Genomic DNA, 25,100 nt, shown 5'->3' with positions numbered 1-25,100 from the left:
TTTGGTGTTTGATGGCATAATAATAAAATAAATAAAGGAGGACAAACTCATGATCAGGAGATAGCAACATATACACCCCATCTAATATAGGTTTTTTTATATTTATCATCTTTTATTATATTAAAACATAGTTACCCTAATAACTTATTAAGCAATCACAACTTTCGATTTTCTCAAATTTTAATTTTGACTTTTTTTGACTTTAATTAATTAAATTAATAAACATTAAAGAATTATAAATTTCATGAAAAACATGTCAAACATTAAAGAATTATAAATTTCATGGGAAACACATTGAGTAACTATATATATATCAACATATTAGATAAATATAAATCTTATTATATATATGGAAAACCAACATACTATTATATAATCGTCTAACTAAATCTAATGATTGAAAAGATAAATTCTAATATTATTATGGTATTAAAAAGTATACTACCTATATATATATATATATATATATATATACTAGCCTTGTACCCGCGCGATACAGCAAGACATAGGAAAAAAAACGCTGGTTAAGTAGTTGTACCGTGTTATTACATGAATGTATGATTTAACTCAAGTGTTTCTTACCACCGTTATTATTTTAGAGTGAGCGTTTTTTATGTTGATTGATTATTAAATTCAGTAACGCATGTGTGTTTTTTTGGTATACTATGTGAGCAACTTAAGGGAAGGGAAGGGACACGCGTAAGTTTTTTTTAAGGGTATATTTGGAATTCCAGGAATAAAGTGTTTTATGGTAATATAGATTAAAAGGGTAAATTGGAGATTTTAAAGGTAGAGTGTTAAATTTTAAGGAGGGTAGTTTGTTTATATAGATAGTATATATATATAAACATTAGTATATGAAAATTACACATGAATTATTGTTATTATTATTATTATTAATACTATTATTATTATATTCTATCCAACACTATATACAACAGACGATTATCTTAGTTGAATTCCTTAAGGCATCTTCTCATTTGATCACTATCCTATATATATATATATATATATTGAACGACAAATATAATTATTAAATACTAATACACCAAATAATCCTACAACTACTCAATGCCAAGTATCAAACCTTGGTCTCTACTCCAAGAGTCAAGAGCTTCTACCAAGTGGCTTTTATTACTTTTATGAATATCTAATATAGTATAAATCGTAAGATCTCCTCATCCTTTATAACTTAAATGTATAAAAATCTAATATTAATATATCGTAAGTCTCGTGTCCAGTATTAAATATGGACCTAAAATCTAGTCATCATAATAAAATAAAACCTGACGTTTACCTTGAATGAAATTACTAGTGGTGTTACAAAATTGAGAGTAGTCATAAAATTATCATTCCTGGGATTATTAATTTAATTAGGAGTTTGTCGCTTCTGTTTAACTCACACCCAATTCCAATTAATCAAATTCCAATTATAAATTCAATTCGATAGATAATAATGGGTAAAGTAAATTAACAAGTAACTACACATGAGAAACGCAATTTTGACTTTGACAGTAAGGTAAGGGTCATATTCTAAATTCAACCAATGAAATGATTCGAAGACAAATAATCATCGTACCACACACCGCCACGTGTATGATGTACAATCTCCAACACTGCTAACCACATGGAACCCACCCGTCATTTTAGCATTTTTATATACATACATATACAGCCACAATCTGTATCTATCTATATCTATATATCTATCCAACCATCCATCCATCCATCCATAAAAACAAAAAAATATATGTATGTATAGTGGTGTTCGTACGGCCATCAATATCATCTCCCAATCCGACCATCCCGAAGATAAGTAGTAGATTCCTTGCATTCATTTTTCTTTTACAATCATTTCTTATTAGAGAAAACAACAACAATATATAATTTTAAGATAATTTGATTTATAATAAGAAAAAAATATGATGGGGGAGAGTGGTTGTTCATCGGATAATCAAGAGATAATGTTATTTGGAGTGAGAGTGAAAGTCGTCGATCCGATGAGAAAAAGTGTCAGTATGAACGATCTATCACAATATGTTCATGTTCTCCATCCTCCTCCTCCTGCCAGCAACAACCTTGATGTCTCCGCCGCGATTGTCTCGTCGGACAACGGTTACGCCTCTGCTGACGATGCAGCTGCTGCCCTTGGCAACCAATCCAATGGTGTTGCCAGAGAGCGTAAACGAGGTTAGTTCATTAGATCTTGGATTTATTTCTATTATTCATTCATTCATTGGACTTTTTAAGTTTTTTTTAATCGAATATATATCACCTACCGAATGCGTGTATTGGAGGTGAGATGTAGACAGTCGAACCTCTGGTGATAGTTGAATAACAATAAACTATCATGCATTGTGAATGGTAGTTTTAATTATTAGTAAGAGGATATTGATGATGTGTGTGGATTGTTTTATACTGAATGAATGAATGAAGGGGTACCATGGACGGAAGAAGAACACAAGCTGTTTCTGGTGGGATTACAGAAAGTAGGGAAAGGGGATTGGAGAGGCATTTCCAGAAACTTCGTCAAGACCCGTACCCCTACCCAAGTTGCCAGTCATGCCCAGAAGTATTTCCTTCGCCGGACCAACCTTAATCGTCGTCGCCGTCGATCCAGCCTCTTTGACATCACCACTGCCACTACTACTGATCATCATTCCGTGAGTCTTCACTACTTACTATATATGTATTTAACAACGCCTCTACTAATCAATTAATCCTGGCTTAGTGTGTGACCTAAACTAAGAAAACTGTTGGATTAATTGTTCATTTGTAATTATATGATTAGGTTGATGCAAGCCCAATGGAACAAGAAGAAGAAGTTCATCAAGATAGCAACTCACAAATAAGTGGATTCCCAATTGCATCCTTCCCACCGACAGTTCCTTCACCATTACCAATCGAAATTAAAGTGGAAAGTACTGTTGGCCAACAACAACTCAATGAGGGATCGACGTTAATTCGCCCAACCCCTCTATTTCCAGATAATGGTTTGATTCAGAAACACCAAACGAACTCGTTATCATTATCGCTAAACCTGTCCTTGTCTTGTGATACAAATCCTTCCACTGCATTCCAAGTGATCCCAGGATTCAACAATGGAAGAAATGGTCTTATTAGTGTTGGTTAAACATCTCACACACACACCAAAAAAAAAAAAGATACTAGAAAGAAAATAAAATAAACTCAATCAATCTGCACAAGTTTGCTAATTAGTTTTTAGTCTTTTGTTTGTTACTGTCTATCTAATCTTTTGTTATGTACAGACCAAGATTTGTTTAAATTACTAGTATTATGTGTGATAAATGTTGTTGTATCATGTATGCATTTCCATCTGGAATTTATGTTGCAATTAGAAAAATAGAAAGCTATAAAATCTTGTTTAGTTATTGCTAGTGGGGTATCAACTATCAAATTGTAGCAAATTGCTTTTATGATATTACTATAATATATAGATATGTATGCACATTTGATGGCGGTTGTTGCAGTGTGTGATAGAAAACGAAAAACAAATGAGTGAATGAGGATGAGATTTGGGTGCATGGGAGGGAGGCCAGTTTTAGTCGTCCTCATTCAATGGTGCTAACAAGAGGGATAGTGATATTGGTAGGACCCTTTCTTTTTTCTTCAAGTTAGTGGTGATATTGTTATCCAGATTATTGTTGTCTGGTGGCATTTTCACCTTAAGGTGGGTGGGTGCTGATATTAGCATGATACATTGATACCCCTTGTTTTGCAAAAAACGACAAATTACGTATAATACAGTATATACTCGTATAATATATGCATCAATGTGTGTAGTTACAACCCAAGTGTCTATCACTCTATTGACATTTGCTAAACTTCCCCTTTTGATATTAATCATTCAAATGATAAAAAGATTTTTGGAAGATTCGTCAAGGGAACAAGTTGAGCTAGCTAACCACCACAATGATACTACATTATCTTGTTATTGGTAAGATTATATATATCCTTGAAGATAGAGAAAAACTGGATTTTAAAATTTTTGAAGAATTTGAGCTAATATTATAATGCAAGATTTTTGGACTATGAAGTGGTTAGAAAAAAATAAAACAAAATGAGATTGTTATCATTCTCTGTAGATTACTAGTCTAGTCCCTACTTAATCTTAAAAAGTTGAGGATTAAATCTTATCCTCTTATCATTGCAATCAATACAGGCTGTGACACCCAGGAAAGCCTTTAATTGAACAGCAATCAATGGGTTTTCACATGGAAGTTTTTTTGTTTAAACAGTATATAAACCACTTTACAGTTTATTTCTATACACATTTTCTCTCAATTCAATGTCTTTTTTGCGGTTGTCCGATAGGACGGGTTGCTTCATCTCGTGTTCTTCCTTGCCCAAAGTTCATCTCCTCTGTGTGTTTTTTTAAAATTTTTAGTTGTGTTTTGAGAATGAGAGGATGATGGGGTATTTATAGATAAAAATTAAGAATTTGAAAAGTAGCCGTTACTGTTCAATATATCCGTTAATATTCATTTTTCCAAAAAAATCAAATAAAAAAAAAAAAAAAAGAATGCCCTTGGAGGGAATGCCTCCACTCCAAAGGGAATATCCCAAAAGCAAATGAATGCCTCCAATCATTGTAAAGTGACACTCTGAGTGGTGGAAGGGCATTCCCAAAAGCAAAGGAATACCTCCACTCCTAATAGTCATTCACAAAGCTTATATTGATAAAATACATCATATATTTCATGCAAGAAGATACAATATGTTGATATATTGTCTTTGTATGAGTTGGGACCAAAAAATGTAGAGATAAAAAAGAGGGGTGTTTTTCGCTTGTCTCATTCGTAAGATAGAGATAGAAACCATTGCAATCATGCTGTGACCATTTGGCATAAAATATCAACATGTTTTTTTATTTTATTTTATTTTATTTTTAATATGTGTATGTATTTTGACAAACAACATATAAGACAAGTGTTAATAATGTAGGGTTTACGTTATTTTATTCTTTCATCTATTACAATCAAAAAGAGCCTTTCATCAGCAAAAGAAAATTTAAAAAATTACAATAAAAAGATGGCCAGAATTGGTTTTGAATCATCAATGATTTTCGTTCATCCTTTCACCCCCAAAAATAATATAAATTTCATCTCAATCGAGTGGATTTGCTTACATATATAGTATACTAAAAGACTATCTCTGTTATTACTTATTAGCCAAACTGGAGATCATCTACGTCTTGATTTGCGTTTTAAATTTGATGCTAAAGTCAATATATGTGTTCACAATCTTTGCAATGAAATCTTTAATAAATAAATATGTATCATTTTCACTAGTTGTAAATGTTGTATTAGAATATACGAGGGAAAGTGTCCGCGCGTTATAGCGGTGAGATGGTGGGGTGATAGGTCTTATGAGGTGATAAGTCATAGAGTGTGATAGCCAAATGCTTTAGCCGTACGGGTTTCGCCTTCGGATTAATAAAATTGTTGAAAGTATATCAATGACATCTCTAATTACAGAGCATGAAATTTTAAGAACACTCATACAATTTTTATAATTTACCGATTAACGGTTTTTAAGATAAACGATTTTGAATGAATTAGGGGAATAAAATGATTTATAGAGGAGAGAGAAAATGAGTTATTGAGATTTGAGGGTATTATAGGTATATTGGGTAGAGATGTTTAATTTAGTAAAAAAAAGAAGAGGGGTAATTTAGATACTTCAAATAAATTTTAAAAAATGATAAAATGTTTTATAAGATAGTAAGTATAAGTATAAGTATAGATATAGATATAGATATACTAAGAAAAGTATAATACTAATATTCAAGAAACGAGAAATTTATTATGTGAGTATAACAAAGAAATCACAACATGTTATAGAACCTTGAAAGTAGCGAAGAAGAATGGAATCCCCATTCCCATACATATTAAATGAAGGGGTCAGACCAACTTTTTGAGTAGTTCAACCACTCCTCGTACTACTGTAGTATTTCTTTTGGTTTTCCAGGCAACTTCACATGGAGTGCAAACCTATCTGCTGAATAATTTGCTCGTTTATCGACATTCATACCTAATGCCTAAAAATAGATTTAGTGGTGTAATGATATGAGTATCAGTCTTTTATTTGCTTGCCTGTAAACAATTTCTAATACAATAAGTCATGATGTGTCTCTTTTGAACCTAACCTGTGCAAAATGACTTAATTGAAAAAGTAAGGGATATACTGATTACCAATCAAGCCACTGATTTTAATATTCCTTTTTCTATACATTGTTCATTCAGCACATAAAACAAATAACAAATTAACAATACTACTTAATTTATACAGATTGTTATTACCCAAACAGACAAGTTATCTAGACAGGACTGAGGACTCCATGGAAAAAAAAAACAAAACAAAGAAACATCGTTGACATAGTATCACTTAATACGTAAGTAATCTAGATGTGCAAGAGATTAGAGACGGGTCATTGGCTTGGCAGGCATACCTTTTAGGAGTGTAATTCGCATCCTAAAACCACATATAAGTGTGTACTGATCAGATTTGAACTACTCAATATTTTGACTTTTGTTGTAAATTAATCGAAAACCAGCCGTTTTAACTTTCTTAAGTGCTCTGCTTGTGTGTTTTAATAACAATAGTAAAATGATTGCAATCTTAAAAGAGGGTCATTTTAGTGCTTGAAAGTGAACCGTGCTTTATTGCAGCCAAAAATAGTATTGAATACTTGCTCCTCCCTTTCCAAGTGGAGCCCCACATCACTACTACATCTACAAATCATCCTTTTCAGTTTATTACACTTTGATTTGTTAAAGAAAAAGTTGAGAGGCCCTCTTTCCTTAGCACTTAAGCAGTTTAAAAGTGCCTAAATATATGTCAAAGCAATGTAAACACATTCTCTCCACACAGTTGAAAAGCTTAACTGTTGACTATGATTTTGGTGTATTCTTCATTCTTGTGTACATTCCTCCTGTATTAATGGCTGCCAAAATATGTGGTAGAGATGCTATAACGAGACATCAAAATCGTTTGTTTCTAACTTCGACTCTAGTATCAGTGGACATTAGTGAAAGATTATTAAATTCACATTCGATAAAAAGCAAAAAAGATGCATGATAAAGTTGAACAATCAGATGAACTATAACTTTGTACATACAGGAATAAAAACATGTGGAGCAATGCTTTTGTCCAATAACCTCATAATCAACTATAACCATTGATGAACTATAACTTTGTACATACAGGAATAAAAACATTACTAAAAAGTTAGTAGAGTTTACATAAACTGTTGTACAAAGAAAACTGAAAGCTGAATAAACTGTTGACTAGAATTGGGTTCCCTACAAAAAGTAAAACCAAAAATAGCATAAAAGGATGACTTCTCCTTCGCATCATAATAAATGTTATAGAATTAAATTGTTACACGTTTTTTTTGGAACAAATGTGTATACTCCCAATCAAGAGTGGGTAAATTGACAAATTTGATGCAGATTCACATCTTCAAGGTCTTATTCAGGAGATGAAAGCCAAGGGTTAGGGGCCACGTATGTGTAACCATGAAAATGCTCACCGGCAGTTGGTGTAGGAGCTGGTGAATCGTCTAAAGGCATTGCAGTCCAACACTTGTCAAAATTTTCTGTGCAGTCTTCACCACTCACATCTGGCTTGAACTTTGGTTGCAACTCTCTCAACTCCAATTTCTTCCAGTTAATTGTTCTAAACCATTTATGACCTTTAATATCATCACCGCCACGGGGCCCACTGCCTAACCTTGATGAGGGGTCCTTTTGCAACAACTGAATGAACATATAGATTTGAATTAGTTCAGGCAATTAAAGAGATGGGAATAGGTAAATCACAATTAGCTGAACTTACCCCTTTGAGCAAAGAGTGAGCTTCCCCGGTTAAGCGTGGTAGCAGTTTCAGTTTTTCATTAATGATCTTTTCTTGGAGTTTCTTTCTGTTGGAATGAGTGTATGGTGGCTGATGTAAAATATGATAAAAGTATATTTAGAGTCAAAGTAAGACTGCAAACACAAAATACAAATTGGAAAAATGGAATTGCATAGTGGCAAAATGGGCGGGTAAGGTGGTTTGGGTAAGTCGGTAACAAATCAAAATGGCTACTTATAATATGGTTGAAACAGGTGGAATCAGGTTCAACCCAAAACACTTCATAGTTTACACAAAGTTCCAATTTCTAAAATTAGTATTACAAAGGTTATATTTAATTAGGGAGGTGCTAAAGGTAGCACGGTCAACAACAAACTTGCGGTTATATTTGGAAAGACATCTTTACATCAATATTAGACAATAGTCTGGTGCTAATGGTAACCATAAGTTGGAGATTAATTGTAACCATATCACTAAGTTCTATGTTTAGCCTTTTTTTGTTTTAATAATAACACAATGTTTCGAAAGTAATGAGGGCAAACAAAAAGATGCAATAAATTATTCACTGCATAATGTTATATGAAACATACTTGCCAGTTGCCACCATTTTAGACAGCTTCTGGCAAAGGTTTAGATCAGCAGAGGAACCCTGACATGGCCGTGACAATAAGCACCTATCTATGGGTACCACCTTATGCAGTTGGGAACGGATTCGAACCCGTGACCTATTTCTAACAAAGTCCTCCATAGCGGGCTTACAAAGGATTTGCGATGGGGAATAATACCACTTTAGTAAGAAATGCAAGTATGTCACATTAATGTAAAAAAATTAATCACATATAGCGCAAAAAAGTTACTAATGCCTTGGCATTTTATTGCAGTTTGCCCTAAAAAGATGTTAGAAATTATGTACGTTAAAAAAACACTTTAGGCGCCGTTCAACCCATCTGACTTATTTCCTATTAAGCGAATACAGCTGATTTGATCAAGTTGGCATTGAATTAATACATAACTCAAATTGAACCATTCCTGAGTAATTAGTTCTAAACTGCAACCTCTAGATTCAAGTATAAAAAGAAACAATCATGAGCATCAGAGCATATATTTCAAAAATTCATTGTTTCCAGTTATCAATGTACTTTACCTTCCCAGTTAGCATTTCATACAATAGGATCCCAACACTCCACCAATCTGCATTTTTGTTGTGGCCTTTAGCCAACAATATTTCAGGAGCCATGTATTCTGTAGTCCCACACATTGAGTTTGATCTGCTTGATTCGTCAATTTCCTTTGCCAGACCAAAATCAGTTAGCATAATCTGGGAATTGAGTAGAGAGTTAGCACAACTAAATGAAATCAACTAATGCACTTCAAAATTATTGAGTTCATGTGCATGGCTATTACATGTCCATCTGAGTCCATGAGTATGTTTTCGGGTTTAAGATCTCGATGCACTATCCCTCTCTCGTGAAGATGCGAAACAGCAGATACAATCTCAGCAGTATACACTCGTGCTTGATCCTCACTATACCCAAGAACAAAAATTTAAATTAAGAACATAACTATACATCATTGTAAGTACAAGTTCATAAACATGTACCTGAAGATCCCTTGCCGGTACAAGTGAAAGAAAAGGTGCCCTCCATTAATAAAATCCAGAATCAGATACAGCTTGGTTTTGGTCTGTAAGGATGCACAAAACATAATTTGATAATTAAGTACAAATGAAAGAACCTTAAATTTAATTATGAACACTAAATTTCTTTCAACTTGTCATTAACTGATTCAAAATACATACGGCGTTACATAAAGTCTAAAGAAAGCATAATAGAACCTACACAGTACATAGTATATATAGGAAACGGTCCTACAATTCATTAGAAGCACCAATGAACTATCATACTCATACTCGGATATGTCAAATAAGTGCAGGCATTAGACTATTTACTGGTATTCAAATGTAATCATACTACTACACATACTAACTTAATAATCATTACTGGTATTTCCTTACCATTTTTTTAAAGTTAACTTTGAAATGTTATTTGAATAACAATTTTCTGAGGAGGTGTGGGGAGACTTATTCAACCTTAATTCTATGATTAAAGAAAAGCTAGTGGGACCTATATAACGCCTTTGTAATGACTTGATGGTGAATATGTCATTTGAATAACAATTTTCTGAAAATGGAAATCCATATATGGCAAATCTGAACCGAAACATATTGAATCCATTGATCACAAAAGGGAGCATTAATGACTTTATTACTCAAAAAAGTATTCAATATCCAAAAAAAATACAATTTTTTAAAACATGATCATCTAATCTATTACATGAGATTATGAACCATCTTACTTGGGGACCCTTCCAATTTTATGACAATGATCTAGACTTTGGAGATTGATATTCCATCCCATTTCTCAGATCATCTATTCATTTGACCTAAGCCTAAGTATTTAACCAAAGACTTCCTCTTATTCCCACCCTAGATAAACCATCACAACTATTCTTTAGCTGCATTGTGCAAGTACAAGGCTTGTTATTAGCAAAAGCTTAACCATAGAGTCCCAAAGCAAACTAAACTAAGGCAAACAATAAACCCAAATGCTCTATCTCCAAAATAACATACATTTAAAGAAAAACAAACTAAGGGCAAGCGAGAGTACCTGAAACGAATAACGAAGCTGGACAACAAACGGATGAACAACTTTAGTAAGTATATCCCTTTCAGCTTTCATATAATCCACATGATTATTCTTAATAATAGTATCCTTCCTCATCACTTTCATCGCAAATATCCCGTCTCCAATCTCACCGTTAAGTGCACTCCTATCCTTCCTTCTAACCTGAAACACTTTCCCAAATGACCCTTTCCCAATAACCCTCATAATCTCGAAATCCCCGGGCCCAATTCTCTTATGACAACTAGACCCCAATTCACCCTTTTTATCCTCAACTTCAAATCCCTCATCTTTTTCAACTTTTTCGACATCGATCACCTCGTCGTCTTCACCGGAGCTTTCCGGGTCAAAATCTTGGTGAAAAGTTAATGACTTTGAGAGAGTGTAACGTGGGGATGGGCCGATAAATGAGTGTGACCTATTGTGGATAATTTGTGGGTCACCTATATATAAATTATTATTAGGGTTTGATGAAGATGATGATGAATTTGGGCCAAATACGTCAGCAAAATCAAAATCTTGATCTGTGGCTGATGATGATGATGTTTGTGGGATTGTTAAGCTGTGAAGTTTGCTTGCTAGCATAGAGTGTAGGGTTTTCTTATGATGAGCTGTTGATGTCATTTTATAAACTATACGTACAGCTTTTGTGTATGTATGTGTGTGTGTCTGTGTGTCTGTGAGTGTTAGTTTGAAAAAGTGAGACCTGCCGAGAAATGATTGTTCAGGGCGGAGATGGAAGACCTGGGGGTTACATTTTTATAAACGATTTACTTACAGAGTTGATACAGATATAGAGATCTATGTAAGTATATGTATATAAATTTGTTGAGTAAAGAACTGAGAAAGTGTTTGTTACCTTTGAGAGAATATGTGTTTGATGATGGCTAACGGAAGGATGGAAGTAAAAATGGGATTTTAGCTTTCCCAAAATATTAGGATCAATGAATATCCCTTGGTGCTCCTCAAATGTTTCATAACCTGTCCGGATATCACTTTAGGCCCGCTACAACGTTCAGTTAGTTCAAAAGTTAAGAATTACATATGTTATAGCTGACCGGTGACCCGCCTAAAACAAGCATCCTAGGTAATTGTACGGATCCAGTTGTAAACTCTGAGCTTCCTGTTGTCACGCACCCACGGGAACAAGATCAAGGAGTTCGAGAAGAATTGGAGGCAACAATTACAATTGGTGTGGTTTTTTTGTATTGATCTTCAATTCTTCATGGATATGAGTCCTAGATCAAAAGTATAATAAGATTTGGAAGCGGGTTAAAATAAACGACTACATGAACTTAGATTTTCAATATGCTTTGGTTGGTTTTCTTATATGATTTGTTGTATTTGGGAAAAATATAAATATTTTTTTTTTTTGCAAATTATGATGGAAGTATTCGTGGAAGTAATCTTTATACTATCAAGTAAAGGTACGGATATTTACATCTCATCTCTCTATACCGTGCTTTTAGCGGACTTCCGCATTGTTGTTATAACGATTCATTTTACGGGGTTCTATTTCTCCAATTCAATTTTTTTAAATTTGACTGTTCTAAAAGCTTAAACCGAAATCCAAAATCGTATCTCATTAAACCTAAGGATGGCAAAAATACTTGTACCCCAATGTGAAATCTGATTCCCGAATCCGATTTGACCAGCTAATCCGTGAGTTGGTTGGGAACGGAGACAGGTATAGGGATGTAACTCTATCGGGGATGGGGACGGGAAACCATAAATTCCTGATTCCCATATATATAGTTATCTTACAATCACTTTAAGTTCAAAACATTTTTTTAAAAAGTTTTTACGTATTATATTTTGTTTATCAATTACTTAACATAAATATTAGTTTGTATATAGATTTATAATCATAAAGATGAAAAATAACGTCCAATTACACATTCCTTATTCAAAGAAAAACATATCCCCGGTTACCTAATGGGGACAGAGATAGAAATTACAGTTGAAATCCGGATATAGAGGTGGGGATTGAAATCCTCAATATGAGAGCTCATCCGATTATCATATCAAAGTGAACTTAAAAGTTTAAAAACATCAAGTTAGCTCAACTCATGTACTGTACCACATAATTAATGCGTCATTATACAGTTATGCATACAAGGCATGGGAAGCTCTTATGTAGTTATGCGTTGGTGGAGGCAGGATTCTCATTTTGGGGTCGCCAAACAATTTTTATGATACTAATAAGAGTATAAATCAAACTACAAAGTTAAATTACAACAGTCTGGGTTGCCAATTACCTTTAAAAATTAGATAAATACACAAAATAGTAATAGATATATAGAGTTTTATAGAAATTATAGAGTTGTCACGACCACCCTTGGCCACCACATAACTCTGCCATTGGTTATACCCCCAGTGTCATTGAAAAGCCGCCATGCTTTCCCACTCCACCCCACCAGTACGGATCACAATATCACATCCCTCACACCTCACTTGATTTTTGTTAACTTCTGTCACCTACTTTGGCATGGCCATTCTGATTCACCACTTCAAATGTGATCATTACTTGGATCTGATACACGTGGCAAAGAATTTATAGAATAGAGTTCCTGAGATCTGAACATTAACAAAATCGGACAAGTATAACACATAATCATACACCAAGTGCCATAAAAAATGGTAGAAGCAAAACTATAAACTACAAACAAGATTAAGACACCCAAAGCAGTGTAAACAAATACTGAAACTGAAAGGCATATATTACCAAAATTCTAACAATTCTATCAGAAGAGGTATGATTCATTCTCAAAGAGGGGTGGGATACATAAGAAAAATTAAAAGTGATAAGCCTCAACCAAAATTTTAGGTAAAACAATTCCAACACATCTTTTCCTGCAAATCCTACCCACAAATTACAACAATTATACACCACACCACCCACCCCCCACTATAATCCCTTAAAAATTGGAGTAATGAAAAAAAGAGAAGATTAGGCACAAAAAAATGACCCTTTCCCGTCATGATATAACTATGATACATAGCCCATATTCAACTCAAGTGGCCTCAATGCTTCTTGAACTATTTCTTGGACTGTGCGATTTCGCCTACAAACCTCCGATAGCTCTTCTATTGGAATCGTCAAGCCTTTGATATCTACGCCTGATGCTGCATCCGATAACGCCTGTAAAAATCTTGATTTTTCCATGTCTGTAGCGGCAGAAGCTGGAATCAAAGACACGCTCTCCTTGGCCCATTCTACACCTTTAGCCCCATATGCTCGTGATAGGGCTAGCAGGGCATATGCCACCTGTTATACGTAACACATGTTGAGAAAAAAAAAACAGATGGGGAGAGATTGAATACATCATGTGCACTAATCTTGCAATGCAGCGTGTGTTAGTAGAGGTGGTGAAATGCTAAAATGGAAGCGCAGAATAACAGGTCAAAAGAGGTGATACTTTTTACGGAGCACATTTTCTCTTGACTTCCATTTTCTAGAATTAATTAATCGAATATGATAACATCGATTACACCAAGCACATTTTTTCAATTATTTAGGATGCTTTGTGCACTAGAAGTAAGCTACGGGCAACTTTAGAGACGTTCAACCCACCAGACCCGTTTCTTTTTAAGCTAATTTCTATTAGCATACATATTTGACTAATCAGAAACAGAATTTTACCCAAATTCATTAAAAGAAAATGGGTCGAAATTGCAAACTCTATTTATGAAAAGTGTTACCGTTTCTAATCTTGAACTTGGAAGAGCGCCTGTTGAAGCAGCAACCAAGATTCGGGTAATACTTGGACCTCGAGGCACTATTACGCTATCCCTCAAAGAAATGAACTGCTGTCCCTGACTTGATTTTCCCAGATCAAATATGTCCGACAAGAAGCTTAGTATAGAATTTGACGCCTCTCTGCAACGGAATTTTTTATTTAATTTCAGAACTATTCAAATAAGACATTTATATATTCAAATACTTGATAAAAAAGATAATTGCTGATACAGATATAGAGGACTAACCTGTGCTGCACAGTGATTCCAATCATGGAGCATTCCACCAATGATGCGAATACGGGAGATGGGAAAAGCAAATGTGGACAATAACGAATGCATCGTGAAGCCAGCAAAAAACAATCATCTGCTATATCTGGTCTGGAAGTGAAGTCCTAATAGTTTGATGCGTATTATTAAACTAACGTAAAAAAAAAAAAAAAAAAAAACTACTCAAGATGTGTCATGAGCGTGTGTAGGTGAGTAGTTGTTTAAATCAGACCTGGAGTTTAGTAAGCAAACATGCCGTGTTGCTAAATAGAGATTCGATCAACACTTTTAAGTAGTCGGCACAAGAAGGATCAGATCCAAATATCTGCATTGTAATGTCCAACAATTACTTTTTCAATGTTAAAAAAATTTAAATGTAAATACCAATATATATCTGTACCATTTAATTAAATACTTAACCAATTGTATAGAAAGAAAATCCATATGGTACTCAATGTAAATGTCTAAATGAGATTAGATTAATAATTTATCTTTTTTTTGCAAATTCAACTTTTACTTTTAATATTATAAATACTTGATAAAACTGCCTTATAAATATTAATTATGATGAATAGTGTTATAGTGTTAGGCCTATTCTGTTGTAAAATGGTGTGATGAATAGTGTAAAACCAAAAAATTACACCATTTGGGTGTCTTGGTTGGGGCTAACACCTACTTTTACATCATTCTGGTGCATCGATGCATACACTGAAGACTGTCTTAATAAAATTGACCCATTAATGTTGTAATATGGTGTGGTGAACAGTGAAAAACCAAAAAATTACACCATTTGGGTGTTTTCATGGAGATGGATGACACCAAATTTTACATCATTCTGGTGTTTGGATGCATACATTGAAGACGGTCCTAAAAATAATCAACCCATTAATGTGCCAAAATGCCACCTCTAATTGAAACTTTAGAGCGTATCGACATACCTTTATAACTTCACTAGAGAGATATAAGAAACAAGGTTGATGGTGTTGTTTATATAAACCCTGTATTTCTTCAAGCATTGCTCCAATTGTAACTCCCATAAATCTATTAGATGTTCTCACCTTCAAAACAGTTAATTAAACAAGTCTTTAGCAACAAGATAAGTTAAACTTAAACTTAAATTTAAAGAAGATATGTTGTAGTCTTGAACTCACAGCATGTTTACAAGCCCGGCATAGTGATTCCATTGTCCTCATGTCCCAAGCACGACTGCCATGTCAGCACCTCATAAGCTTATCTTTTATGAGAAAAAAAATACTGGGTTCAGAATATGGTTAAAGTAACACATACATATCAAAAATGGCTTTGAAAAGTGGCCAAAGTCTTTGAATTGCATCCGCCACAGCTTCTGGGTTATTTACATATCTGCAGATAATTCATTATTCTGAATTGTTAGACCTCCAGGTTACGGTTATATTAGTGACTGAAGCAAAAAGATTCGTTTGTTACCTAAATATATTGGCAAGTCGGTCGATATGAACAGTGATTTCACGAGCAGGTTTTTGACCCAATACCAATGGACCCTGATTAATCACTTCCTGCTCGTATACATGTAAGTCGGTAAAAGAAACAAATAAACATGATTGATTAGTTAACTAATAATGGTTCTCTTTCTGTTGATAAATCCCAAAATTTGTCAAACCTGTAATGCAGTAACAGCAGGTATGCAAAGTGCCTCGAGGGCTTTCTTAGCCTGGTCTGGAGGAAGCTCAGTAATAACTATACTGCAACAGAAGATTTATGAGAAATCATTTACTGAAATGATTTATATTCTTTGCAAGATTGTAGTCCTACCTCAAAGCTTCGACGAGATGCAAAGAATCTTGAGCTGCGACTTTAAAAGAGCCTTCTCCAGTCATTGCCCTTTGGTATATTTGAAAAAGACCGTCTAAAGATCCACAAAGCTTTTTCCCACAATCTATAACCATAAACTTAGAAGATATCATTGTAGAGCTAACGATACATATTTTACATGCAGTATAGGCAGATTGCTGAAAAATTTTACACTCTCTTTAACTTTAATAATAGATAATTGACATTTTAAGCCTTATGGCAATGACCAGCGGTGGTCTTTGGGTTTGATTCAATAGATTAGATAGTAAGATAGAGAAAGATGAGTGTTTGGTTAATAGAGTTGAAAATTTCAATCTGTTAAACAATAAAGATCAGTGATTGGTTATAGTGTTCAGAAATATCAAAAGGTTGTCGAAATTTTATAAGGTTGACTAAATCTACTTTACACAATAGTGTAGACAGAACCTGTCCCTGTTACATGTTGATATCATAGAGATTTTACAAGACCGATTTTTAACTTGGAAAGGGTCTTGTGATTGATATAGGTTCATGTATAAGACTGGATATGCATTACTAAATTGTAGTGGTGGCAATTTTAACTCATTTATTTGTAAACGGGTGAATTCAGGTATGTTCTGCCTCTAGGGGGTTAAGTAAAAATATTAGCTGGAAAACACGTGGTGTATCTTTGATTCACAAAACCTCCCAATTTCCCAAATCTTCTTATTTGAAACATTCATCACTATTATCGGAATAATATAAATTTTGTAAGCTTTGACACACTTACTGTTTATGATACAACTATATGTTCAAGGTCAACCCAGCCCACCAATGTTTGATCCTCATCAAACATTACCCAATTTTACCCAAAACTGTCTTGGTCTGTAATCCATGCCACCCAAACCTGCCCATTTTGCCACCTATTGTGATCTACCTGCTCATTTTGCCACCTATCGTGATCTAAGTTCATAAATTTTCTTATCAGCTGAGTATTGAATATGTCTAGGCCACAAGTCTAAATTAGTAAAGACCAAAAATAGATGCGGCATATTAGAGAACTGAGCAGAATAGAATACCATCACAGATGTGCCTGAAAGCCAATGCAGCAGCTGCAGCAGTGTCTTCAGACATACTCATGCCACTAACAAGAATATCAATGACTGAAGGCAAAAAGGAGAGTCCACTTGGTGCAGCATCAAGCCATTTAGAATAAGCTCCAACAGTCAAACATACTGGACAACAAGATAAATTAATGAAGCCAAGTTAATCAGTTGATTTGAGATGTTCTTAAATAAAAAAACTTCCCCTGATTCTTTTAAACTCCATCCCACGTTTTCCCCACTAACTAATTGACAAGGTTTCCGTGCTTGTAGAATTAAATTTCTAGGACTCAGACCAACAAAATCACATTAGTCAATCAAAATTCTAGCAGACGTCTTTGCTTTCTTCATAAATATGGCTCATGGAATCAACAACAGTGATATCTTATAATGGCAATTAAAGAGAAGTACAATTTATATCCATTTGCCATACCAGAAAGCAGAAACAGCTCACATTGCATATTGTTTCAAGAAAAGGAGCTATTTGTCCATATTTCTACATCACTAAATTCATGTTTAACTGAATTGGCATACAAGAATATCCACCATCACCCATTTCTTAATAACAAAGTGAAGATATTCCAGCAAAATCACCAATATTTAGGATAAGTATATGCTGTCTGAAGTTGCAATAGTCACATAACCAGACGCTTAAGGTTGTCAAATACTCAAATTCTGGTTATTGGGAAATTGAGAAATAAAATGCAGATATGTAAAACATATTTATATAACCTGTTTGAAGTAGTAGTGATTGATGAGGAAGTTTCGGAAGCAGCGACATAATCTGTCCAAATTAAACAAACAAGTAAGAACAAATTATATAAGAATTAGTCATGCAATTTAAGCAAGGGGTGTATATCATAGACAACCATGATATAATCTGATATAAAAGGTTCACTTTTTAGTGGGATATCAAAATTTAGTAAGACACAAACATATTGAAAAGGTCACCCAACTATCAGGTCAAAAAATTATATACTTTGTAGCCGTAACTGTATACCTGGGGCATGACTTCTGCTTCAGCAAAAGGAACAAGATCGGATATTGCCCTGACGCAATATAGTTGAGCCTCTGAAGGCCGCCAATCCATCGTATCACCATTTTGGGGGCCATTTAAAGCCTGAAAGTCATACAATCAGAATCAATATAATTCACTTTTAAAAATTAAAACAACTACCTGTGAATAGGTAAATGAATGATGGGTAACCGCTCTTTAGTATAAGCTAGTCTTATACCTGCTACCAAAGCACAAACAGAAGGAAGTAGAGGATTTGTGTTGTGGGTTGGGTTTTGGGGGTTGGGGAGATGTCTTATACTATAGCATAGATAGATAAACAATGATAGAACTTTTATGTACCTCAACAAGCTTCATGTATAGAATTTTAAGTGTAGTTTCACCTCCTAGAACTAACGCCGCATCAATTAAGACATCCGCCACAGCTATAAATTCATATCGCATGTCAGTAAAATATGATAAAATAGAAATACTTATAAGAATATCGATCAGAAACTCGGAAAGTAAAAGCATATGGACGAAAAACAAACGACAAGTTTGGAGACCTAAAACATATATAAATATTAATATATCTTGGCATATGGATTACTGATTATGCGATTACAGAAAATAAGTGACCGTAGGGCACATTTTGAATCTATCTGGACCTACACTAAACGCATAGAATATCATTAAAAAGCAACAGAATACCATATCTAGTCTGTTTAAACTCTTTCTGGTCCTCTTTCGAAAGTCCCGAGTAATCCTGAGGATATTGGACTCTGCAACTAACCTGTAAGCAACAATAGGACAACTTGGTTATAGGCTATTGATGTCTATAAAGAATGCAGGTAACGGGGATGACATGCGGTGGATCAGATCAGCTTGACCAGCAAACATATTTGTCCAGAGTTAAAAAAAAAGTTATGAATGCATAATTTTTACCTATGATCATAAAAATAACCCAAATATTTGGATAAAACAATACAGAACAGACTTTGGGCAACTTTTGGCCCATTTGACATGTTTTCTATTTAGCTAAGTTCTCTGACTTGATCCATTTGGCAGGTTTGTGATAGAATCAAACAAAATACAACTATTCGTAAGTGAAAGGGGCAAAAAGGACAATCAAAAACACAATCTGCCTTAATAATGCAATAACTCACCAGGGATACAAGTGATTCATAAGATGAACGGAAAACATGCACCCGTCTATTTCTCTCTGCTTCAATTAATGATTCATTACCAAGTGATGCGTACGATTCTCTGCATAATAGCAATTATTGTAACAAATATCTAGTTTTACAAATAAAAAAAGTGAGAACTTAAAAAGGACACCTCTCTATCAAGCAAATTTGAAGATTGTGCCAAAAATTAAATGTCATGGAAGCAATATCATATTCTGGATGTGCAGCAACTTCCAGCAAAGCATGAACAATCAACATTGATTCGTCTGAACCTGTACATAATATTACTTCATGATATTAATTTTATCTAAAATAATAAGTTAAAAAAAGTATAATTTTTTTAATAACCGATGGACGAGTATCATACCAGTTGCAATCAATTCAACATATGAATCACCCATATCAGCAAATAATCGAGCAATCGCCTTTACATCTTCCTCATCCTAAATCAAAATTAAAAAAATAAACCAATTGGTACCTCATGAAAAACTGGAAGGAAATAATAAGATGAATACCTTTGAAGCATCTCGAAGTTGTGGCTTCAGATTCATAACTTGAGGCACAATAACTTGAATTAGAGGCATCTGAACAGAAAATCCATCTAAGTTTCTTGCAGATGTGTAATGTATCAATTCAGAAATGACTGCAGTTAAGAAACATAAAAAAATATCACGTCAAAAGTGGCAAGAGATTAACCTAAACACAAATGAAATAATAACTGAGCCCAATAGAAAACATGTAAAGTTTCATTCTGTATTACCATTTACAGCTGCCTCAGAAAGCACGTCAAAAGTTAAGCTAGAGAGAGCTGTTAGCACCAACGGGTGTGTGGCAAGAACAGATGCAGGGATCCTGTAAGCAAAGGGTTATCAAAAGACCAAACAATATGATCATACTGTAAAGCACCGAGAAAACAATAAAGTGAAAAAATATACCTATGTCTTAGTCGAAGCCAAGATGCAAAAGCTTCCAATGCCTAAATAAGTTTATGGTTAGAAGATCATGGAACAAAAACAGACAATATCAAGAAATACATATTAAAAAAAGCTTAATTAGGAAATGCATGTGTCAAAAAAACATAACAGTATCCAATAAACAAAATGGAAGCGGAATTGATCAGTAAAATGTTTGCAAGAATGATGTTACCTGTTCGTCAAATAGAGGATTAATTAAGTAAAGCCATTTATTGAATTTTCCGACTTTATCAAATTCCTCACTAAAAAATTAATAATGACATAACAATAAAAACTGATGATGTTTGTTAGCTCACATTCTTCTCACCTGTTCTTTCAATTCTGGAATATTTAAACACGCTGTCAAAATGCCAAGAGAAACATCCATTGTAGAGGCAAGTTCATCTTCAAATTTCCTGCGTCTATCAGGACGAGCAGCTATCTTGTAATTGAAGACTTCCTGGTTTCAAAGATAGTATGTATATCACATTAAAGATTGATAATAGCATTTATGACATCAACTGGAAGACAATATGTAGGTAACGGAACATACCTCAGGTAAGACTCTGAGTAGCTCCAAAAAACTTGGAATGATATCAGGATGTGAATTCATCTCATCTCTAAGCCAATTCATAATGCCACCATCCCCCCAATCTTCAGCAGGGACTTGAACAGCCAATGCGGCAACAGCAAGACTAATCTATATAGCAACACACCTTTAAAACTAAATCCTTTACAAACTCACAAAACCAATTTGCAGACAAGTAAGCACTGTAGATTAGATTATGTTCGAGGGCGTGGACAGCACCTGGGTTCTAACTTTAGGCGGGCCCTTGTGAAATGTTTTCAATAAGTTCTGCAGTAAAATACCAGCTGTTAAACCCCATATTCAATTAAAGCAACATTGAAGCAATTTACTCACATTTAACGAATCACGTAGTGGACGGAATGCTTCGGATGGCAATTCTTCAAAATCTCGTTGCACCTATTACCAGAAAAGGAAAAAAAGCACCATATATGAATCATTGTTAAATGATAGTTACCAAAAATTTTTACTTCACACAGGCTACACTCCTTAGATTTATGCCATTAAAAATCAGTAAACTTAGCTCAAGTGATGATAGTCTGAAGCGTCAATTTTTGAGAATGGCACAAAAGAATACCTTGATTGATTAGAAGGTGGCAAGGATGAATGGAATTACCTTACTTCTGAGAGTTTGTGAGCAAAAAATTAGAGTCTCTACATTGCTACTAGCATCGTGAAGCAAGTTATCAGACACCTACACGAAACTTAACAATTGTCAGCCTATGTAACTTAACTTTAGTAAACACGCTAGATTTATCTAGATAAAACTTTGACAGCAACAGCCTTACAATCCACAGAGTGGCCACCTGACTCCATCAAGTTGTTTATGCTTAGCGCACTTGTCGAAAATATTAAGAAACTTATCTTTTGCACACATAAAAATTAATAAAATTTATAAAGGTATGAGTTTGACAGCTATTGCAGCATGTCCTAATGGTTAAGTCACCACCTTCTTCAGTGTTCAATTCTTGTCCCCATTTTCTACATTCCTTTCTCTCATACATTTAACATTTTCCTCTACACAGGGTTGAATTATGCATCAATATCACATTATAATGTAAGCTATTAAACATTATACATTGAATGGCGACAAATTATACCTTTTCCCCCATATTCTAATTCTAATTATAACTATATAGATAAAACAGTATAACATAATGTTAAAGCTTCATACTAAATTCAAATTAGGCATAAGAAAAAGGAGAGATTCCAAAAAAGGATTACTCATGAAAATATGAAATGCAGCGCACAAGAATGCCCCACCCAGGTTTGTAAGTTTAAGATTGTATAATTGTAAACTTTCTAAGTTTTACCTTATTAATGCATTCGTGTCCGTAATAGTTTAAGATTGCTAAAATTTCTCCTATATACTCTCCAGTCTCCACAAAAGTAAAGATTGAGATTTCAGGTTAAACTAGAAAAAATGCCCAAATTGGTTTTCAACTAACTTTATGGTTGACCAAGAAAAACAAAACTCAACACAACACTAGATATCCCTGGACTTCACCTCCACTTTGATTTATTTTCCCCTTGTACCACGAATGATATATATAGCATAGCATATCATTTATATGCAGACCTGACATACATATGTCATTCTGAATATGACCCCAACATAATCTCACCATCTATCTCCCCTTTGATAAACCATCACCACCGAACACCATCCAGTGAAGCCGAATGTCACCCCCACCGCATGTATATGTGTATGTGTGTGTGCGCGCGTTTGTGCGTCTAAGGAGGTATCTCAATCGGATCATCGTTAATGAACAAAAAGGGGACTGAATCTTTCACTTTAAGCACCTCTCAAGACACAATACATATAGTAATTAACAAATCTATGGCACTAGAATTCGAAACCTAAGTCGGCAAATTCAAATTGCTAAGTTCTGAAACCCCTAATTAGCTCTTACTACTAAATAATAACACTTTTCAAAACCTATTGAAAAAAACTATAATACTGTTCAATATAATATTGCTCATGATAGAACACAACAACTCCAATAGGTATTAATAATTAAAAAAGAAAACGAACCTGCCAAGCATCGAGCGTACGTTGGAACTTTTGAAGCCATTGATCGGCTTGAGAACGAACGGCGTCGTCTGGATGATGATAAAGCGCGTTCAATGCTTCTTTCACTATATTTTCCAGCGACATCCCCCCCCTTAAATCAATCAACTACTCAAATCTATATCTATATCTATTCTATAAATAATAATAAGGTTTTCGTTTATATGTGTGTGTGTATATATATAGTATAAAATAAATACAGTAGTAGTACTGTATATATATAATATATAATAATAATAATATAAATATAATTAGGGAATGGAAGGGTGTGTATAATCGTATGTATAATAATACTGTAATAATTTAGTCGTATTGAAGATGATGATTAAAAAGTGTAAAAATTTTGGCGCCTGTGCGTGTGTGTGAGCAAAGGGTTGTCACTTGGGGGGTAGTAATTATTATCAGCCGTTTGATACAAAGAAAGAAAAAGAGAGAGAGAGAGAGATCTGAATTTTGAGTTTGGAGTTTGATAATCTGTTTTGTGTTTCAGTCTTTGACGTTTTTTGTTGGTCAATCCTCAACTTCAAATTTTCTTTCGGGTCGGGTTCTGCTTCAATAAAATTGCCAATTTTTAATTGTAATATTCATGATTTTAATTTTAACTTATTATTAATTTTTTTCAAAATTTGACATGTGTAATATAATTATTTTCTTTCATGATTATCTCAACTTTTGATTTTTACATGTCTCGTGATCGTATATTTAAGAAAATTGTTAGAGGATGAATTAGCAGAATTTATCGTTTTCGTTTAATATAAGAGGTAGATGTTCTAATGATCAGGGTTGCAAAGAAACCAAACAAATATGTCAAAGCTTTGCTTGTATTTATTTAGTTAAAAACAAACTACTTATAAACTGATAAACAAATACGAAACCATGTTTATGTGTCCATTTACGAACAAAAACAAACAAACAAGTGAACAACATACAATCAGAAAACATTATGATTCAATTCAAACTTTAGTATATATATATATATATATATATATTGGAAATGATTATAACTCATGATTTAAACTATTAAAAAAGATTAAAAAAAAAAAAAAGGAATGAAAGTTAGTCGGAGAAAGACATTTACAATTTACAATTACAAATATATAAATGTCTGTTTTTTATACAAACGTAACTTATCGAAGATAAATGAACAAATGAGAATTATGTACGTAATTTCCGTTTAACTAAATGGTAGTTTTTTGTTCATGTTCTCTATTAATCAAACAACCAGAGATAAACAAATCACTTATTGAATAGTTCATATGCAGTTTATCAAAGATTCGGTTTTATTAACAGCCATGTTAATTAATTGTAAAATTATATTTTCAAATAGTACTTTGTTAGCCCTTTGTTTTTATATTAATGTAGAGTTGTAAGGTGTAAAACTCAAGAATGAAAAGTATGACCATATAAGTATAAGAACTTTGAGATTAAGCTTAACCATTTTAAAAATGAATCCAACTTATTTAAAATGAGTTTTTGAACTATCAAATATATGAGACTACTTGAGCTCCTTTAAGCTATTAAACTAGTTTATTGGACCCGTTCTTGTAAATGGGTAAATTAAGCTTAAAATATGGTTAGTGAATTAATATGATAGACGAGAATCAAGTTCAACCCCAAACAATCATAACATATACAATTTCGAACTTGGTATTTAATTAATAAACGAGAGTAAGTACCCGCGCCTACGGCCTCTGCCCTCGGATTTAAAAATTCGTCGAAAGTATATCGAATGACATCTCTAATAAAAGAGCATGAAATTTTAAGAACACCCATACAATTTTTATAATTTATCGACGTATGATTTTTGAGATAAAAGATTTTGAATGAATTGGAGGAATAAATGATTTATGG

The 25,100-nt window shown here is 33.7% G+C and overlaps 3 protein-coding genes across 4 annotated transcripts; 1 reads left to right on the top strand and 2 right to left on the bottom strand.

The window, feature by feature from the left end:
• The first annotated feature begins 1,726 nt into the window (after window positions 1-1,726).
• On the top strand, window positions 1,727-3,309 carry LOC122589009 (transcription factor MYB1R1-like). Its single transcript, XM_043761238.1, has 3 exons — window positions 1,727-2,190; window positions 2,437-2,663; window positions 2,792-3,309. The coding sequence occupies exons 1-3, from the start codon at window positions 1,923-1,925 to the stop codon at window positions 3,131-3,133; spliced, it is 837 nt and encodes a 278-aa protein (XP_043617173.1). The 5' UTR covers window positions 1,727-1,922; the 3' UTR covers window positions 3,134-3,309.
• A 3,915-nt stretch (window positions 3,310-7,224) lies between these two features.
• Window positions 7,225-11,589, bottom strand: LOC122589580 (serine/threonine-protein kinase AtPK1/AtPK6-like). Of its 2 annotated transcripts, XM_043761885.1 has the most exons (7): window positions 11,419-11,589; window positions 10,545-11,303; window positions 9,479-9,561; window positions 9,283-9,403; window positions 9,023-9,196; window positions 7,861-7,968; window positions 7,225-7,781 (listed from the first exon to the last, which is right to left on the bottom strand). In XM_043761885.1, exons 2-7 carry the CDS (start codon window positions 11,181-11,183, stop codon window positions 7,494-7,496), a joined length of 1,413 nt encoding a protein of 470 aa, XP_043617820.1. In that variant the 5' UTR covers window positions 11,184-11,303; window positions 11,419-11,589; the 3' UTR covers window positions 7,225-7,493. The 2 variants fall into 2 exon arrangements, with proteins under 2 accessions (XP_043617820.1, XP_043617819.1); XM_043761884.1 differs by having other exon boundaries at window positions 10,545-11,589.
• Window positions 11,590-13,250: 1,661 nt separating this feature from the next.
• Window positions 13,251-23,428, bottom strand: LOC122588663 (transportin MOS14). The gene is made up of 27 exons (XM_043760820.1): window positions 23,214-23,428; window positions 21,795-21,872; window positions 21,515-21,577; window positions 21,401-21,448; window positions 21,146-21,292; window positions 20,921-21,052; window positions 20,575-20,615; window positions 20,400-20,491; window positions 20,155-20,282; window positions 20,007-20,082; window positions 19,791-19,911; window positions 19,619-19,718; window positions 19,164-19,245; window positions 18,816-18,898; window positions 18,459-18,578; window positions 18,191-18,242; window positions 17,435-17,590; window positions 16,359-16,482; window positions 16,207-16,288; window positions 16,014-16,102; window positions 15,855-15,929; window positions 15,719-15,773; window positions 15,506-15,625; window positions 14,800-14,892; window positions 14,547-14,692; window positions 14,262-14,439; window positions 13,251-13,827 (listed from the first exon to the last, which is right to left on the bottom strand). Exons 1-27 carry the CDS (start codon window positions 23,334-23,336, stop codon window positions 13,549-13,551), a joined length of 2,883 nt encoding a protein of 960 aa, XP_043616755.1. The 5' UTR covers window positions 23,337-23,428; the 3' UTR covers window positions 13,251-13,548.
• Window positions 23,429-25,100: the final 1,672 nt, after the last annotated feature.

The sequence above is a fragment of the Erigeron canadensis genome, chromosome 2 (assembly GCF_010389155.1).
Source record: "Erigeron canadensis isolate Cc75 chromosome 2, C_canadensis_v1, whole genome shotgun sequence".
In the NCBI taxonomy this organism is placed as follows: domain Eukaryota; kingdom Viridiplantae; phylum Streptophyta; class Magnoliopsida; order Asterales; family Asteraceae; genus Erigeron; species Erigeron canadensis.
The sequence above is the reverse complement of the archived record's forward strand: the minus strand, read 5'-3'. Positions and strand labels throughout refer to the sequence as shown.

What these genes read in the sequence shown, in the direction of transcription:
- LOC122589009 (XM_043761238.1), top strand. Translation starts at nt 1,923, where the DNA reads ATGATGGGGGAGAGTGGTTGTTCATCGGATAATCAAGAGATAATGTTA. An exon ending in TGCCAGAGAGCGTAAACGAG is followed by an intron (nt 2,191 to 2,436) that starts GTTAGTTCATTA and finishes GAATGAATGAAG; the next exon opens with GGGTACCATGGACGGAAGAA. An exon ending in CTACTACTGATCATCATTCC is followed by an intron (nt 2,664 to 2,791) that starts GTGAGTCTTCAC and finishes TTATATGATTAG; the next exon opens with GTTGATGCAAGCCCAATGGA.
- LOC122589580 (XM_043761884.1), bottom strand. Translation starts at nt 11,183, where the DNA reads ATGACATCAACAGCTCATCATAAGAAAACCCTACACTCTATGCTAGCA. An exon ending in TCATGGACTCAGATGGACAT is followed by an intron (nt 9,197 to 9,282) that starts GTAATAGCCATG and finishes CTCAATTCCCAG; the next exon opens with ATTATGCTAACTGATTTTGG. An exon ending in CTCACTCTTTGCTCAAAGGG is followed by an intron (nt 7,782 to 7,860) that starts GTAAGTTCAGCT and finishes ATGTTCATTCAG; the next exon opens with TTGTTGCAAAAGGACCCCTC.
- LOC122588663 (XM_043760820.1), bottom strand. Translation starts at nt 23,336, where the DNA reads ATGTCGCTGGAAAATATAGTGAAAGAAGCATTGAACGCGCTTTATCAT. An exon ending in CATCTCGTCGAAGCTTTGAG is followed by an intron (nt 16,289 to 16,358) that starts GTAGGACTACAA and finishes CTTCTGTTGCAG; the next exon opens with TATAGTTATTACTGAGCTTC. An exon ending in CTGCTGTTACTGCATTACAG is followed by an intron (nt 16,103 to 16,206) that starts GTTTGACAAATT and finishes GTATACGAGCAG; the next exon opens with GAAGTGATTAATCAGGGTCC.